This window comes from Euleptes europaea, unplaced genomic scaffold (genome assembly GCF_029931775.1).
Source record: "Euleptes europaea isolate rEulEur1 unplaced genomic scaffold, rEulEur1.hap1 scaffold_321, whole genome shotgun sequence".
NCBI classification, from domain to species: Eukaryota; Metazoa; Chordata; class Lepidosauria; order Squamata; family Sphaerodactylidae; genus Euleptes; species Euleptes europaea.
The window spans coordinates 7059-26284 of record NW_026612267.1 but is presented as its reverse complement, the minus strand read 5'-3'; the positions used below and the strand labels follow the sequence as shown (position 1 = coordinate 26284).

Genomic DNA, 19226 nt, shown 5'->3' with positions numbered 1-19226 from the left:
AGTGCAAAAGATGTACAGTGGCTACATAAATGACAAACAATACATAAAATACAAAAGACAAGAAGATTAACTTAATAAAGGTAAGTACTAAACATTGTTACTATCACTGATCCATCAAATTTCTTTTTCAGAGTTCAAGCTTCCAGATAAGTGCAATAGTCCCAAAGTATATTGAAGACAATTAAACAACTAGAAACAGCTGGAAAGAAGATGAAGATGGACGAGTTGTCTAGATGGTTGTCCACGTTTCGCCAAAGCTTCATCAGCTGATCACTTTCTCAATAAGAATTCTTATACATATACATAACCATAATAGGTACAATTCCAACTGCCCAAAGGCTTAGTGATGAGTCGATGTGAAGACGTATACGTCGTCTTTTGTATTTTATGTAGTGTTTGTCATTTATGTAGCCACTGTACACCTTTTGCACTCAATATATGTAATTGCTTTAAACATTTGTGCTGTTGCCGTCTTTCCTATACTACACAGCACAGAGCCTTGTTCTTCTGGTACCACCTGGAGGTTGGCAACCCTAAACCAGTGGGAGGTCTTTGGGGCGGAACCTGAAGTAGGTGGGGTTTGGGGAGAGGAGGGACTTCAATGCCATTGAGTCCAATGGCCAAAGCGGCCATTTTCTCCAGGTGTACTGTTCTCTATCAGCTGGAGATCAGTTGTAATAGCAGATCTCCAGCCACCACCTGGAGGTTGGCAAGCCTAAGTGGCGGATGGGGGTTAGGGTTGCAAGAGGCAGGTTGGGAAACTCTTGGAGATTTGGGGGTGGAGCCTGGGGAGGACAGGGACCTCAGTGGGGTACAATGCCGCACAGTCCACCCTTCAAATTTCTCCAGCATCCCTTTTCTACAGAGGAACGGATAGCTGTAGTTTGGAGATCAGTTGTAATTCTGGGAGATCGCCAGGTCCCACCTGGAGGTTGGCACATCTAGTGGCTACTACATTGGGTTGCAAACACCTGAACACACCTGAACAGTGTATGGAAGCTCCTGGAGATTTGGTGGTGGACCCTAAAAAGAGTGGGGTTTGGGAAGGACAGGGACTGTGGCTTAGTGGTAGAGCATCTGCTTAGCATGCAGAAGGTCCCAGGTTCAATCTCCGGCATCTCCAGTTAAAGGGACCAGGCAAGTAGGTGATGTGAATAGACCTTTCTCTGCCTGAGACCCTGGAGAGCTGCTGCCAGTCTGAATAGACAATACTGACTTTGATGGACCCAGGGTCTGATTCACTATAAGACAGCTTCATGTGTTCATGTGACCTCAGTAGGGTACAATGTTCGACGGTGGAATGTGCTGCCTCAGAGGGTGGTGGAGTCCCCGTCTTTGGAGGTCTTTAAGCAGAGGCTAGATGGCCATCTGTCGGGAGTGCTTTGATTGTGGGATCCTGCATGGCAGTGGGAGGGTTGGGGTCACTGGGGGTGTGGGTGGGGAGGTAGTTGTTAATTTCCTGCATTGTGCAGGGGGTTGGACTAGATGACCCTGGTGGTACCTTCCAACTCTATGATTCTATGAATGCCACAGAGTCTACCTTCCAATGCTGCCATTTTCTCCAAGTGAACTGATCTCTGTCGCCTGGAGATCAGTTGTAATCCCATGGCTGAGGAGAGAAACGTAAAAGCAGTAGCCATGATATATACGTCGGGGCTCTAATAACATTAGGGTTGCCAGCTCTGGGTCGGGAAATTCCTGGAGGTTTTGGGGGTGGAGCCTGGGAGGGCAGGGTTTGGAAAGGGGAGGGACCTCAGCAGGGTACGATGTAAGGTTGCCAACCTCCAGGTACTAGCTGGAGATCTCTTGCTATTACAACTGATCTCCAGCCAAGAGAGTTCAGTTCCCCTGGAGAAAAATGGCCGCTTTGGCAATTGGGCTCTATGGCATTGAAGTCCCTCCCCTCCCCAAACTCCGCCCTCCTCAAGCTCCGCCCCAAAAACTTTCCACCAGTGGCAAAGAGGGACCCGGCAACCCTAGAACAATGCCATAGAGTCCACCCAGGGGAACTTATCTCTGTAGTCTGGAGATCAGTGACTCTGGGAGATCCCTAGGCCACACCAGGAGGTTGGCAACCCTACTCCAGCAGACGCTGAGCTCTCAGACTCCCAGGCTGTGCTCAGCATTCACAAGGCAGGGCTAGGGAGGCAGTCCTCATGTGGTCAGGCCTTCTCTCATGTGGTCCTCATTTGGTCAGGCCTCATGTGGTCAGGTTTCCTTTGTCCGAGGTCTTCCTTCCCACGAACTCCAGTATTCACTCCTCCACCTGCGTTCTACCAATTCCACTCCACCCATTTTGCAAAGAAGAAAAAGAAGAGTTGGTTTTTATATGCCCATTTTCTCTGCCTTTTAAGGAGAATCAAACTGGCTTACAATCACCTTCCTTTCCCCTCCCCACAACGGAGACCTCGTGAGGTAGGAGGGACTGAGTTTGGAGAGAACGGTGACTAGCCCAAGGTCACCTGGCTGGCTTCATGTGGATGAGTGAGGAAACCAACCCGGTTCTCCAGATTAGAGTCCGCCGCTCTTAACCACTGCACCACGCTGGCTGTCCCAACGGGCAGGCGTTAGGGTTGCCAACCTCCAGGTACTAGCTGGCGATCTCCCACTATTACAACTGATCAGCCAATAGAGATCAGTTCACCTGGAGAAAATGGCTGCTTTGGCTATTGGACTCTATGGCATTGAAGTCCCTCCCCTCCCCAAACCCCACCCTCAAAATCTCCGGGTATTTCCCAACCCGGAGCTGGCAACCCTAGTGATGAAGCTAGGGTTGCCAACCTCCAGGTACTAGCTGGAGATCTCCCACTATTACAACTGATCTCCAGCCGACAGAGATCAGTTCACCTGGAGAAAATGGCTGCTTTGGTTATTGGACTCTATGACATTGAAGTCCCTCCCCAACCCCAGCCCTCTCAGGCTCCGCCCCAAAAACCTCCCACTGGTGGCGAAGAGGGACCTGGGAACCCTAGCTGGCGTAGAATCATCTCCGATAAATGGCTGTTCCTTCCGCCAAGGGAAACTTGAGTGACTTCTTAGATCAAATCATCAAACCACTGTGTTTCGAGCAATTTGTATTGCTCATCCGCCAAAGATGAATGGGCAGATTTTGACTTATCCAGGGTGGGGGGGAGGGCTGGTTTTGTTTACCTCTATTGGCCAATAAATCCCCCACCCCACCCCTTTCAAGGCTAAAAACATTGTGTGTTGAGCAGAGTTTAGACATTAAAAGAAAACTTTTTAGAGGAGCTCTTCCAGAAACCGTGGTATCATCAGTTCTGTAAAATTGCCAGCATCCAGGTGAGGCCTGGAGATGTCCTGGAATTACACCTGATCTCCAGATGTCAGAGATAATTTCCACTGGAGAAAATAGCTGCTTTAGAGAGAAGAATGTATGGCATTATACCCTGCTGAGCTTCCTCCCCTCCCCAGCTCCCACTCAGACTGGCAGCGGCTCTCCAGGGTCTCAGGCTGAGGTCTTTCACATCACCTACCTGCCTAGCCCCTTTAACTGGAGATGCTGGGGATTGAACCCGGGACCTTCTGCATGCCAAGCAGATGCTCCACCACTGAGCCACGGCCTCTCCCCAACACATGAAGCTGCCATCCAAGTCAGTACTGTCTACTCAGACGGGCAGCGGCTCTCCAGAGTCTCAGGCGGGGGTCTATTCACATCACTTACTTGCCTGGTTCCTTTAACTGGAGATGCCGGGGATTGAACCAGGGACCTTCTGCATGCCAAGTAGATTCTCTACAAACTGAGCTACAGCCCATCCCCGAGTTGAAAGTGATTTGCAAACACAAGGCTTCTTTCCAAGAAAGACACCAGCGACTAGGTTCCCTCCTTATGAAACTGTTTAATTAAAAAATGTTCCAGCGCTTCTGCATGGCAGCAGAAGAGGGTGGGGCGGGGGTGTGGTGCTGTGTGTGTCCCAAAGCCCTGGAAGGAAGGGTCCAAAGCTGAGGGGCAGGCCCCTAAGAGACCCCGCCCCCCCACACCAAAGGAACAAGGAACTTGCTGTCCAAAACTACTCAGACTTCGGAATATGCAATCATGGCCAAAATGACCCATATAATGAACGCAACAGATGAGGTGACTTATGATCAACATAATGACAAGTGGAATTTTTTTTACTGATATGTTGAGGTTGAGGTTAACCGAAATAACACCAAAAATTGCACGCTATATAACCATAAGGTAGCCTTTCAGTCTAGAGCAGAAAACTGTTTGGATAGTAACAAGAAATGTAAGATGTTTATTCTTTGAATGTACTTATATTTTTGCTCAGATAATAGCTAACTCGAAAGATAATATAACAGTCATAATGTAGTCTGCTTGACCATTTTTTTCAAAAGGAAGTGTTCTTTTTCTCTATTTTTTTGACAGATACTGTTTTCCCTCTCCTTTTTACCTTCTGTACCCTTAATAAAATAAAATTAAAAAAAAAAAAAAAACCCAACAACTACACAGACTTGAGCCTCAGGGCAGGAAAGACGATCAAGGCCGTGTCCGCTGGGATAGTTAGGCCTTTTATGCAGGATGTTTCACCCGCGGTCACCCCCGCCGACTGCTTCGGGGCCTCCTTTTGATTATGCACACCTTTCCCGGCCGTCAGAGCTCCCCTCGTGCTCCCCACACGTTTCCGTGTGTTTTGCCCGCGTTTTCCAGATTCTGGCTAAAATGGCATTTGGAAAACGCGGGCAAAACGTGCGGGGAGAGCGAGGCAACCTCTGACAGGCAGAAAAAGGCACGCATAATCCAAAGGAAGCCCCGAAACAGTCGGCGGGGGGTGACTGCGGGGAAACGTCCCTGTAAAAAAGGCTTTAGTTCCCTTTCGCTGCCCAACAGCAATTGTTTGCAACTGGATTCTTCTGTGTGACCATCCAGGGAGGTCAATAACTGCCACAGGGAAGAATTCAGGGATGTGGCCCAAGAGAGCTTATCGGGCAGAGGTTTGTAGAATTCCAAGTTGGACAGGGTTCCTGTGTTTTTAAGAGTTGCATAAGTTTGGGCGGGAAAAGTTCCTCCTATGTAGCACTGAGGGGGACAGAGAAACTGCACGTGCCAAAATTCTCCCTTCTGTCCTAGAAAACCTGTTCTCCCCCACACACATCTCCTAGCCCAGTGGTTCCCAAAGTGGGCAGTACCACCCCCTGAGGGGCGGTGGGATTACCTAAGGGGGCACCAAGAGGCAAGGGGGCAGTAGAGGGGCGCTAGAGGTGGGCCCCTTCAACTGTGTTGTTGGATAGAGGGCGCTGGGGCTGAGCGTGTGGAACCAAGGGGGCGGTGGCCCGAAAACTTTGGGAACCACCATCCTAGTTCAAGAACCTGGAAATGTTTACAAGCAGAATCCCCGGTAGATAAAATCCATTCACAGGCCCCGTCAGTCTCCCCCTACGAGGGTCCGACCTGCCCTGGGACAGCACGAAGACTGGGGCGCTGGAGACCGCCAAAGCCAGCTGCGTGCGAGGTGGGGGGTGGGCTGTTCCCGCCCGCCTCCTCAGTCGTCTATCACGTAAGGCGCCACGAGCTCTAGATCCACCAGGGCCTCTTCCAGGGGCTGCTCCACGTGAAAATCCCGCTGGTGCTGGGGGCGAGCCTTTTTGCCCCCGCGCTGGGGGACGGGCAGCTCCGAGTGGTGGGCTGGCAGTGGGGTGGTGAAGAAGTAAGGGTGCAGCAGCGCCTGGAGAGGAAAAAAGCCAGTGAGGATCGCCCGGCTGGATCAGTCCCACCGGCCATCTAATTCTATTTGCAGCAGCAGCCGGATAGAAGAAGAGTTGGTTTTTATATGCCGACTTTCTCTACAGCTTAAGGTAGAATCAAACCGGCTTACAATCGCCTTCCCTTCCCCTTCCCACAACAGACACCCTGTAAGATAGGTGGGGCTGAGAGAGCTCTTAATAGAGCTGTGACTAGCCCAAGGTCACCCAGCTGGCTTCATGTGTAGGAGTGGGGAAACCAACCCAGTTCACCATATTAGCCTCCGCTGCTAATGTGGAGGAGTAGGGGAATCAAATTTGGTTCTCCAGATCAGACTCCACCGCTCCAAACCACCGCTCTTAACCACTACATAGAGAGGTCAGGGGAACTCCCTTGAACACAGGGCCACATTTACAACCAATGTGGAAGGAATTGTAATGACTCCCCCGCACCCTTTTGCAAATTTGGCTTCCAGGAGTGCATTACTGAGGAGGAGAACTTTCCTTTCCAGTAATCTTACCTGAGAATCATCTCCTAAACTGCTTTGGGGCTTTCATGCATTCATTTTATGCATCTTTATGCATTCTTTTCATGCATTCTCATTTTCCACGCTTCTAAGTTCCTGTTTCTTTGGGGATTTCCCCACCCGGTTCTGCACAACCTTTGCTCCCTCTAGTGGTTGCTTTGACATCAAAGTGAAATCCCCAGTAGACAAAATCCTTGTGCCTTATGTACAAGGGGGGACCCTGACCCCCCCAATAATCTAATGAAGCCCAGGGGGGGAGGGCCTGTTGTATTTGTTACCTGTCTGGAACTTCAATCTATACAGCTGACAACTTAAGCCATGAGTTGAGCAGACCCTGGTTATGTGTGTTAAGTGCCATCAAGTCACTTCTGACTCAATGTCCTCCAAAACATCCTAACAGCCTTGCTCAGGTGACAGCCAGCCTGGGTGTAGTGGTTAAGGGCAGTGGACCCTAATCTGGAGAACCAGGTTTGATCCCCCGCTCCTCCACATGGAGCCTGCTGGGTGACCTTGGGCCAGTCACGGTTCTCTCCGAACTCTCTCAGCCTCACCTACCTCACAGGGTGCATGTTATGGGAAAAGGAAGGGAAGGCAATTGTAAGCTGGTTTGAGTCTCCTAAAAGGTAGAGAAAATTGGGGTGTAAAAACCAACTCTTCTTCTTCTTGCAAACCGAGGGCCGTGACTTCCTTCATAGTCAATCCATCTCTTGTTGGGTCTTCCTCTTTTCCTGCTGCCTTCAACTTTTCCTGGCATTATTGTCTTTTCCAGTCTTCTCATAATGTGACCAAAATACAATAGCCTCAGTTTAGACATTTTAGCTTCTAGGGAGAGCTCAGGCTGATTTGATCAGTGGCAAAGCATCTGCTTGGCATGCAGAAGGTCCCAGGTTCAATCCCCGGCATCTCCAGTTAAAGGGACTAGGCAAATAGGCGATATGAAAGGCCCCTGCCTGAGACCCTGGAGAGCCGCTGCCAGTCTGAGTAGACAATACTGACTGATGGAACAAGGGTCTGATTAGAAGGCAGCTTCATGTGTTAGGGAGGGGCTGTAGCTCAGTCGTAGAGCATCTGCTTGGCATGCAGAAGGTCCCAGGTTCAATCCCCAGCATCTCCAGTTAAAGGGACCAGGCAAGTAGGTGATGTGAAAGACCTCAGCCTGAGACCCTGGAGAGCCGCTGCTGGTCTGAGTAGACAATACTGACTTGGATGGTCCAAGGTCTGATTCGGTAGAACCATGTGTTAGGAAGGGGCTGTAGCTCAGTCGTAGAGCATCTGCTTGGCATGCAGAAGGTCCCAGGTTCAATCCCCAGCATCTCCAGTTAAAGGGACCAAGCAAGTAGGTGATGTGAAAGACCTCAGCCTGAGACCCTGGAGAGCCGCTGCTGGTCTGAGTAGTCAATATTGACTTGGATGGTCCAAGGGTCTGATTCGGTAGAATCATGTGTTTGGGAGGGGTGTAGCTCAGTCGTAGAGCATCTGCTTGGCATGCAGAAGGTCCCAGGTTCAATCCCCAGCATCTCCAGTTAAAAGGACCAGGCAAGTAGGTGATGTGAAAGACCTCAGCCTGAGACCCTGGAGAGCCACTGCTGGTCTGAGTAGACAATACTGACTTGAATGGACCAAGGGTCTGATTCAGTACAAGGCAGCTTCACGTGGTCTAAAGGTAAAGGTCCCCTGTGTAAGCACCAGGTCATTCCTGACCCATGGGGTGACGTCACATCCCGACATTTTCTAGGCAGACTTTGTTTACGGGGTGGTTTGCCAGTGCCTTCCCCAGTCATCTTCCCTTTACTCCCAGCAAGCTGGGTACTCATTTTACCGACCTTGGAAGGATGTAAGGCTGAGTCAACCTTGAGCCGGCAACCTGAAACCAACTTCCGTTGCGATCGAACTCAGGTCATGAGCAGAGCTTGGGACTGCAGTACTGCAGCTTACCCCTCTGCGCCATGGGGCTCTTTTCACGTGGTCTAGAACCCACTTATTTGGAGCAGACCCTAGCATTTACCATTCAATCGATTCTAGGAGCATTTGCTGTCAACCACCAACCATTCAAATGCACACTGACATTTGCCCTGCTGAGATCCTCCTCCTGTTCCCCGGGAAAGGAGTATCAGCCAGGTATCAGCCAGGACTGCTTGTATCAGCCAGGACTGGCTAGGAACCCCGGTCATTCTTCCCTCTGCACTGGGCCCCTCTTACCTGTGCTGCCCGCACGCGGTGCTTGGAAGGATAGATCAGGAACTGTTTTAGGAGCTGCACGGCCTGCGGTGAGGCGTCTGGAACCACCTGTTCCAGGGGGACGGGTGGCTTCTCTTTGAACGAGATTTTGTTGTAATCGGGCAGTTCGGTGATCTCCTGTCCCGAGAAAGAACAGTAGTAGTAGAATGTGCCATCAAGGTGCAGCTGACTTATGGGACGCTGTAGGGTTTTCAAGGCAAGAGATGAACAGAGGTGGTTGGCCATTGCCTGCCTCTGCTTAGCAATTCTGGGATGGGGTTGCTTAGCAACCTCTTTGGTTGTCCCCCATCCAAGTACTGACCAGGTTCGACGCTGCTTAGCTTCCAAGATCTGAATCAGGCTAGCCTGGCCCATCCAGGTCAAAGAGAGAGAGGAACAGAGGTGGTTTGCCATTGCCTGCCTCTGCATAGCAACACTGGTTTTCCTTGGTGGTCTCCCATCCAAGTACTGACCAGGGCTGACCCTGCTTAGCTTCTGAGATCTGGCGAGATCGGGCTAGCCTGGGCCATCCAGGTCAGGGCCCCAAGAAAGAGAGCCAGGTAGAAATTCGTAAATGTCGGTTCTCCGATCTTTCCTCCAACCAGACACAGGATGGAACCTCAGCTCCGGCCGTGGGGGGGGGGGGACTCATCACAACTGTTAAACCCACCGGCCAGATCTTCTGGTTGGGAGTCCCAAGCACGCCGAGGACACAGCACAACTGTTCGATATCATTCTCCCCAGGGAAGAGCGGGGAGTTGTTGAGAAGCTCCGCGAAGATGCAGCCCACAGCCCTGGAGAGAGGAGGGAGAGAGAGGGTGGGTGGTGGGAGAGAGACTGAGCAGCAGAACCACAAGCAAGATGACTGCAGCAGCATTATCCTGCCTGTGTTCCATGGCACCTAAGATAACAGGCATGCTGATCCTGGAGAGAATAGGTAAGCATCATGACCAGTATCCATTTGGACTAGTAGCCATGGATAGCCCCATCCTCCATAAGAACATAAGGAAAGCCCTGCTGGATCAGACCAAGGTCCATCAAGTCCAGCAGTCTGTTCACACATGGGCCAACCAGGTGCCTCCAGGAAGCCCACAGACAAGATGACTGCAGCAGCATTGTCCTGTCCATGTTTCGGAACACCTAACATAATGGGCACGCTCCCCTGATCCTGGAGAGAATAGGTATGCATCATGACTAGTAGCTATTTTTACTAGTAGCCATGAATACCCATCTCCTCCACGAACATGTCCACTCCCCTCTTAAAGCCTTCCAAGTTGGCAGCCATGATCACATCCTGGGGCAGGGAGTTCCACAATTTAACTTCTGTGCTGAGAACCTCAGCAATTAAAGGGGTATCGTCTTGGTAACCGCATGTGTCCTCTGAGAGAGAGAAAGAGAGTAAGTAATTGCTTCCATTGGGATTGAGGTTTCTGAGGCTATGGGCCTGTCTAGATGACAGACTTAAACTTGCTTCACGGTTGGAATAGGTATGCAGCATGACCAGTACCCATTCTAACTAATAACCATGAATACCCCTCTCCTCCATGAATATGTCCACTCCCCTCTTAAAGCCCTCCAAGCTGGCAGCCATCACCACATCCTGGGGCAGGGAGTTCCACAATTTAACTACTGTATGCGTTGTGTGAAAACATATTTCCTTTTATCTGTTTTGAATCTCTCGCTCTCCAGCTTTAGCAGATGACCCCGTGTTCTAGTATTATGGGAGAGGGAGAAAAACGTTTCCCTGTCCACTCTCTCCAAACCATGCATAATTTTATAGACCTCTAGCATGTCTTCCCTTAGCCGCCTTCTTTCCCTACTGAATCCTCACGAATCAAATCTCACAAAGCAAGTAATGCTCCCAAAGCCACAATTTCCAGGGTTTGTTGTGGGGAAGCCTATTTATGTTGCTGGTGTAGCAGAGGTGGGGACATGGCTGAGAACATCTCTGCCAGCTGAGCGAGATTTGCACTCACACTCACCACAGATCCACACCTTCATCGTACTTCCGAGCTCCGTAGAGGAGTTCTGGGGCTCGATACCACCTAAGAGAATACAAGAAGAAGATGATGATGATGATGAAGATGAAGGAGGAGGAGGAGGAGAGTTGGTTTTCATATGCTGACTTTCTCTACCACTTAAGAATCAAACCGGCTTACAATCACCTTCCCGTCCCCTCCCCACAACAGATACCCTGTGAGGTAGGTGGGGCTGACAGAACTCTAAGAGCTGTGACTAGCCCAAGGTCACCCAGCTGGCTTCATGTGTAGGCGTGGGGAAACCAACTAGGTTCACCAGATTAGTATCAGCCGCTCATGTGGAGGAGTGGGGAATCAAACCCGGTTCTCCAGATTAAAGTCAGCCTCTCCAAACCACCGCTCTTAACCGCTACACCATGCTGAAGAGAAGATTGCGCATGTTACACCAAACCCTTCAAACCTTTAGCTCCTCCCAGGCTCTGGTCAATACGACCTTTGCCCTTACAGGTCACCTGGATCCTGGCCACGTCCTGCTCTGTTACTTTAAGATATGGCTCCTGGCCACTCTGTTACTTTAGGATAGCTCTCAAGAGCCTTAGAATCTGGTCCTTCGGCCAAACGCTGGCTTGATTCTCCCTCCGCTGGCTGGCTGTCATTGGATACCTGACCAATCCATTCCTCCCGCCCACCCCACAAAGCCATCTAATTCACCTGGTAGCCACTTTGTGGCTATATAGCCGGTCTCCATCTCTGGTGAACACCCTGGCCAGACCAAAGTCCGCGATTTTAAGCTGCCCTGTGCAGCTGATCAGCAAGTTGGCTGGTTTCAGGTCCTGAAAGGGAAGAAGTAGAGTTGGTTTTTATATGCCAACTTTCTCTACCACTTAAGGGAGAATCAACCCGGCTTACGATCACCTTCCCTTCCCCCCTGCACAACAGACACCCTGTGAGGTAGATGGGGCTGAGAGAGTGTGACTAGCCCAAGGTCACCCAGTTGGCTTCATGTGTAGGAGCAGGGAAACAAATCCAGTTCACCAGATTAGCCTCTGCTGCTCATGTGGAGGAGTGGGGAATCAAACTTGGTTCTCCAGATCAGACTCCACCACTCCAAACCACAGCTCTTAACCACTACACCACGCTGGCTCTCAGGTCCTGAAAGGGATAGAGTGGAATTCAAAGGGAGAGAGCCTCAGATGTAAAGGAGATCTGGTGAAAGAGCTGAGCGAGGTGACCAAATCAGAGCAGGTGAGCCAGCGTTTCGAGAAGAAGAAAAGACAAAAAGCCTAGTGGTTAGAACAATGCCTCACCCGGTGCATGATAGAGTTGGCGTGGCAGAAGGCCACCCCCTTGAGTAGCATGAGCATGTAGCCTTTCACTTGGGCATCTGTGAGGGGCTGTTCGGAGTTGCGGATCACTTCAGAGAGGTCCGAGATCATGTACTCGAACACCAGGACAAAGCCAGTGCCGTGGGGGAAGACGTCCTTCAGCTTCACCACCTGCAGAGAGGGAAGGAGTGGCCCGGTGTCAGTCTCAGAGCCCCTCGAATCAGGTCCCCACTTTAGGGGTTTACTTATTTACTTCATTCGTACCCTGCCTTTCTCCCCCAACGGGGATCCAAAGCGGTTTTATGTTGTTCTCCTCTCCTCCATTTTTCTCCTCACAACAACCCTGTGAGGTAGACTCGGCCGAGAGTGTGTGACTGGCCTAAGGTCAGCCAGCAAGCTTCCATGGCAGAATGAGAAGGAGTTGCAGCTCAGCGGAAGAGCCTCTGCTTTGCATGCAGAAGGTTCCAGGTTCAATCCCCGGCACCTCCAGTTAGAAAGGACCAGGCAGTAGGTGATGTAAAAGACCTCAGCCTGAGACCCTGAAGAGTCGCTGTCAAGAGACAACACTGAACTTGATGGACCAAGGGTCTGATTCTGTAAAAGGCAGCTTCATGTGCACAAACCTGGGATTCCCTGATTCTAAGCTAACCACTACACCACACTGGCTTTATTGTTTCGTTCAGTTTGTTTTTAGGGCTTCAGGACAGCCTCAATCCAAACCACATCTTTTCCTCTTCCCAATCTCATTGAACTCTTTACACACAAACATAAGAGTTCAACGACTACTCACGTGCTGGTTTTCCTCTATCTCCTGCAACGCTTTGATTTCCCGCAGGGCTTGGTTCGGTATCCCATCCTCCAGCTTACGGAGAGCCACCTTCTTCAGGGCAACCATCTCACCTGTCTGCACAGAATACAAGCACAGAGGAAATCAGGAGCAGGGGCTCTGGTACCCTCTCCTGCATCAGCCTATTCCCCTGGAGAAAATGGCCGCTTTGGCCATTGGACTCTATGGCATTGAAGTCCCTTCCCATAAGAACGGCCCTGCTGGATCAGACCAAGGCCCATAAAGTCCAGCAGTCTGTTCACACAGTGGCCAACCAGGTGCCTCTAGGAAGCCACAAACAAGACGACTGCAGCAGCACCATCCTGCCTGTGTTCCACTGCACCCAAAATAATAGGCATGCTCCTCAGATACTAGGGGGAATAAGTATGCAGCATGACTAGTATCTATTCTAATAGCCATGAATACCCCTCTCCTCCATGAATATGTCCACTCCCCTCTTAAAGCCCTCCAAGCTGGCAGCCATCACCACATCCAAACCCCACCCTCCTCAGGCTCCAGGTATTTCCCAACCCAGAGCTGGCAACCCTATCCCAAAACCTGAGAAAGACCTCAGGGCAAGAGGGATCCTGCTCACTTCAATGTTCTTCGCTTTGAAAACGATACCGTGGGCCCCTTCTCCAATGTGGCCCAGGATGCTATACTGGTCCATGGTGCCCCCCTGTAAATGGAAACGGGAAAATAAATCACACTGCAGTCTCCCAGCACACAGCCTTATGGGACAACAGTAGCGAACACCCACTTAGAATCCAGATTCTCTCAGGAGTCACAAAGCTGCAGGTTTCTATACTGTGGTCCGCACGACAACTTGAATCCAGATTCAAACCTGTACAGCTGCAAAGCAAAGAAACTATAGCCTCAAGAAGCAATACAAGCTACACCTTCACAAATGCCATTTATGCATGGGAGGTTTCGCTTTGGATTTGCCGCTCTTTAGAGGCACATTTCCCCCATCTGAATTCTCTAAACTCAAAAATAAGTCCCCACGCAGAGTTTTGAGAATTCAGATGGGGAAAATGTGCCTCTAGAGAATGGCAAATCCAAGGCAAAACCTCCCATGCATAAATGGCCCAAATTAGAATGGGGACGACGACTCCTCTACCTGCAGTTAGGCTATTTATGCATGGGAGGTTTTGCCTTGCATTTGCCGCTCTCTCGATGCACATTTTCCCCAACCGAATTCTCAAAACTCTGATGGGGGCTTATTTTTGAGTTTTGAGAATTCGGATGGGCAAAATGTGCATCGAGAGAGCGGCAAATCCAAGGCAAAACCTCCCATGCATAAATGGCCTTAATTTCCAAATGAAGCATTTCTCCATCACCCCCATGGGAACAGGAAAGTTTACACCTGTTGAATTTCTACCTACCATGTCCTCCGTACCTTTTAAAGCATGAATTGTTAAGGGGCACTTTCCATTTCCACATGAACACCAATCCTGACCAGCTGAATCCTGAGAAACCCACACAAACAGCACTCTACCTAATGAAAAAAATAACCCCATGCACAGCTTCTAGGGTTACCAACCTCCAGGTAGGCCCTGGAAATATCCCGGAATTGCAACTGATCTCCAGCTTCCAGAGATCAGTCCCCCTGGAGAAAATAACTGCTTCAGAAGGTGGGCTCTACCGCATTAAACCTCGCAGGGGGTCTCTCTCCAAACCCCGCCCTCTCCCCAGGCTCCACCCACAAATCGAGTCCAAAAAAAGGGGGGGAGGAAACAAAACCCTATAAACTGAATTAAGTACATAGAAGGTCAAGCAAAAAAAAAAGCAAAGAAAAAAAAGCTCACAAGACCAACGATATGATTAAAAGCTAAACCATTAAAAAGTTTTCTGAATACGTATAAGTTTAAGACAAGTTAAAACCTAAATGATGCTAATAACTCCTATATGGCCTTGCAAGAAGCCTTCCAAACACATACAATCAAATAACACTGTAGGCATAATCTAAAGTAATTGAAATCCAAAGAAAAACTTCTCAGTACACAGCCACTGAACCCTGAATATGTACAGTTTTAACAATATATTTGTTTGCTCTAGCAATACTATATAACCATCAACATATACAGAAAAACTTTGTCTAAGAGACTGACCTGTTTGTCCAATGTAGATTGTGGAAGGGCGTTGCTGGCATGTGATGGCATTGCTGGCATGTGATGGCACGTGGCAATGCCCTTCCACAATCTACATTGGACAAACAGGTCAGTCTCTTAGACAAAGATTAAATGGACATAAGTCTGACATCAGAAACCACAATATTCAAAAACCACTGGGAGAACATTGCAACCTTCCAGGCCATTCTGTTGCAGATTTAAGAGTAGCAGTTCTCTTACAAAGGAATTTCAAAGGGAGATTGGAAAGAGAGACTGCTGAATTACAGTTGATATTCAAACTAAAGTCAATGCATTTACCTGGGCTGAATAAAGACCTTGCATTCATGGCCCATGACCAATGCTGATTTCTCCACACCCCTCTCTCCCCTGGACATCACAGACTCTTCTGCAGACCACACCTAACCCCATCACGCCTGCTATTCACATTTACATACTGTTAACATTTACATACTAATGCTTGTCTGAATTCACTCTCCTCTACTTAAAGACAGATGGATTCACATTCTAAGCTGTATCTGAAGAAGTGAGCTGTGGCTCACGAAAGCTCAGACCCTGCCAGAAAATATTGTTGTTAGTCTTTAAGGTGCTACTGGACTCTTGCCCTTTTTGACTACTGCAAACAGACTAACACGGCGACCCACTGTGAATTAAATAATACAATTATTGCAACGCTTTGGAATAAACGCAAACCTCCACCCAATCTGTTTCATTTCAATTTTTTCCCCAGAAGTCCCTGCGCGCACCTCCGCTGCTTTGGTCCCACTGGACGGAAGCCGCGAAGCAGAACCGGAAGCGACGGCTGCGCGGACCCTGGAGCCCCTCTTTGGCTCAGGCGGGCCGGGTCCGCGTTGCCTGGCAACCCCTCCGCCAAGCTTCCTGAAGCCTCCGTGGGCTCTGTCACCTGACACAGGAAGGCGTCCCCGCCCTTAAAGAGACAGCGACGAATAAGCGGAGAGGAAAGCGGCCGCTCTCCTGGCTTCCTTTTGCGAGGCTGTTAAAAAGTATTCCCCGCGATGTATTAAGAGTTTGGAAATGTTATAAAAAACACCGCTTTAAAAGGGTTTTTGGATGCCACGGCTTATAAATGGTTGGAAGACGTCTTCACAGCTCAAGGGGCCAAACAAAGTGCGAACAGTATTTTTTATAACGTTTTCAAACTCTTAATACATCGGTGGGAATAAATAGAAAGTGCGAACAGTATTTTTTTTATAACGTTTTCAAACTCTTAATACATCGGTGGGAATACATAGAAAGTGCGAACAGTATTTTTTATGACGTTTTCATACTCTTAATACATCGGTGGGAATACATTGGCTGTTACCGCACTAGGTATTCCCAGCGATGTATCAAGAGTTTGGAAATGTTATAAAAAACACCGCTTTAAAAGGGTTTTTGGATGCCACGGCTAAAATATGGTTGGAAGACGTCTTCACAGCTAAAGGGGCCAAACAAAGTGCGAACAGTATTTTTTATAACAGTTTCAAACTCTTAATACATTGGTGGGAATACATAGAAAGTGTGAACAGTATTTTTTTATAACGTTTTCAAACTCTTAATACATCGGTGGGAATACAAGTGCGGTAACAGCCTTTGAAAATGTTGTAAAAAACATCACTTTAAAAGGGTTTTTGGATACCACGGCTTATAAATGGTTGGAAGACGTCTTCACAGCTCAAGGGGCCAAACAAAGTGCGAACAGTATTTTTTATAACGTTTTCAAACTCTTAATACATCGGTGGGAATACATCGGCTGTTACCGCACTAGGTATTCCCAGCGATGTATCAAGAGTTTGGAAATGTTATAAAAAACCTCGCTTTAAAAGGGTTTTTGGATGCCATGGGTAAAAAATGGTTGGAAGATGTCTTCACAGCTAAAGGGGCCAAACAAAGGGGCCAAAACAACAGTATTTTTAATAACATTTTCAAACTCTTAATACATCGCTGGGAATACAAGTGCGGTAACCCCCATAGCCGGAAAGGACCTTAGAGGTAATCGAGTCCGACCCCCTCCCCACCCAATGAATGCACCTTTTTGGCTGTCCTGCTGTGAGATTCAATAGCTTCATGATTCAGTTTGTGAAGTTTCCCCCCCCCCACCCAATGTGGGCATTTCCATGCTAGGAAAATAGGGTTGCCATCTCTGGATATTTTTGGGGCAAAGCCAGAGGAGGGCGGGGTTTGCAGAGAGGGAGGGGCTTCAATTCCATAGGGTCCAATTGCCAAAGCGGCCCCTTTCTCCAGGGGAACTGATCTCTATCGGCTGGAGATCAGTTGCAATAGCAGGAGAGCTAAGATGGATTCACATAACTGCTTTGCCCCCCTCAAGCATCGACCATTGGCTATCCTAACTTATAATGCAACCGCCATGCACATGTTGGGGTTGCGCCTATACGGACCGCATGCTAAGAGTTGCTTGAGTTCAGCATTATCTGAAGAAGGGAGCAGTGGCTCACGAAAGCTCATACCCTGCCGGAAAATATTTTTGTTAGTCTTTAAGGTGCTATTGGACTCTTGCCCTTTTCTACTACTGCAGACAGACTAACACGGCTACCCACTGGTAACTGAGTTCAGCATGTTAAAGTCACCCCTTCACCACAGACAAAAATACTTCTGTACGCCCAAAGGAGAAAAAAAATGTAATATGCAATATTCCCCCACATTCATTAAAATGCCACTTGGATCTGGGAAAGCGTAGTGGATAATGTCTTGGGAAAGGAGTGCAAGTTGATCACGGGGAGCTTCATACAGGCAAATGTGCACATTCCCTGAAGAAACACGCCACGTGGCTTCTGTGAGTTCCATGGAGACTGGCTTGGGCAGGCAGCCAGGGCTGAACATGAACCAGATAGAGTCTACCTATTCTCTCCAGTATCCGAGGAGCATGCCGATTATATTAGGTGCTTTGGAACGCAGGCAGGATGGTGCTCCTGCAGTCGTCTTGCTTGGGGGCTTCCTAGAGGCACCTGGTTGGCCGCTGTGTGGACAGACTGCTGGACTTGATGGGCCTGGGTTTGACCCAGCAGGGCTTTCCATTTTATGCGTTGAAGGAGCAAAGACATCCAAAAAGTTAAATAGAAAATATTTCCACTAAAGTTAACTTCCCTAAACATTTATTGACTGTTGTAGTCTATAAAATTTAGTTTGCAGAAAGTAATCCCCTGACCCTGCAGAGAAAGGTGATGAAATCCAAATTAACAAACTGGGAATGCTTGGAATTACCTTCCCCACAAAATGTATTGAAGCCAAGAGCAATGGCCTCAGCATGCAGATACCTCAAATGGAAAAAAAAAAACTTCTTTAGATTGTGTATGTAAAGTGCCATGAAATTACAGACGGCTTATGGCAAACCAGTAGGGTTTCCAAGTCAAGAGGCCAACAGAGGTGGTTTTCCATTGCCTGCCTCTGCATAGCAACCCTGGTATTCCTGAACACATGAAACTACCATATACTGAAAAAAACAATTTTTTTAGTCCTTTTAACTAGTGATGCCGGGGACTGAATCTGGGACCTTCTCTTGGTCCGAAAACTTATTTTTAAACACGTGATGCAACGGTAAAGGACACTGTTCCTCTGAGCATGCCCAGATGGCATGTAACCACTGCCGGTACTCCTATGCTTTTCAGACACAGTAGTGAAGAGTGGTGGTTAGGAGCAGCGGACTCTAATCTGCTGAACCGGGTTGGTTTCCCCACTCCTCCACGAAGCCAGCTGGGTGACCATGGGCTAGTCACAGTTCTCTCAGCCCCACCTACCTCACAGGGTGTCTGTTGTGGGGAGGGGAAGGGAAGGTGGATTGTAAGCCAGTTTGGTGCTTCCTTAAGTGGTAGAGAAAGTCGGCATATAAAAACCAACTCCTCCTCCTCCTCTTCTTCCTCCACGGTCTGAGGCGGACGTTCTACCTTCCAAACCCAGATATGTGGGAAACTGAGTTTCCTCATTGAAGTCTACGTGTCCTCCGAGGCATTATAATGATTCCACGTGTTCAAAAACAGGTTCAGGGGCTGAGATAATCCGACTGGAGTTAAGCCCCCGGTTAGCACCCAACTCTGTCTTCCTTTCCGAAGTCTATTTCCAGCCCAAAGACCGGCCGGATTCGGTGCTTTTCAGCCCTCGCACAACATCCCCACGAGGTTACCTGATACATGCTTCGCCTGACCTCTTTAAGCAAATCTGCTGCCTTTGCCTTTTCATTTCTGGCCTAATTAATAAACTGTGCTTTCCACACCACCTCCTTTCTATCACAGTTCTCACTTCAGAGATGACGGGTCAGGAGCAGATCTATTAAGGTCGGAAGACTCCATCACACTCATTCCCTCGCGCCCTAATTTTTAATACCAAATCTTCCCCTGTTGAGAAGGGTTCATAAAGCTCCACTGATATGCATGGCATTTCATAGCAAGCGAGAAAGACAGAGAGAGCTCTCTGCCCCGAGGTGCTTACCATCAGACAGAGATGAGGGCAGGGAAGTATAAGAGGATGAACATGGACAGTTACAGTAGGCTAAAAAGATCCGATTCACT

General features: G+C 48.8%; 1 protein-coding gene across 1 annotated transcript; it reads right to left on the bottom strand.

Annotated features, from left to right (window-relative positions):
- Nucleotides 1–5497: 5497 nt before the first annotated feature.
- CDK20 (cyclin dependent kinase 20) lies at nt 5498–13244 on the bottom strand. The gene is made up of 8 exons (XM_056866861.1): nt 13170–13244; nt 12539–12652; nt 11731–11919; nt 11135–11256; nt 10427–10489; nt 9115–9238; nt 8427–8582; nt 5498–5684 (listed from the first exon to the last, which is right to left on the bottom strand). The coding sequence occupies exons 1-8, from the start codon at nt 13242–13244 to the stop codon at nt 5502–5504; spliced, it is 1026 nt and encodes a 341-aa protein (XP_056722839.1). The 3' UTR covers nt 5498–5501.
- Nucleotides 13245–19226: the final 5982 nt, after the last annotated feature.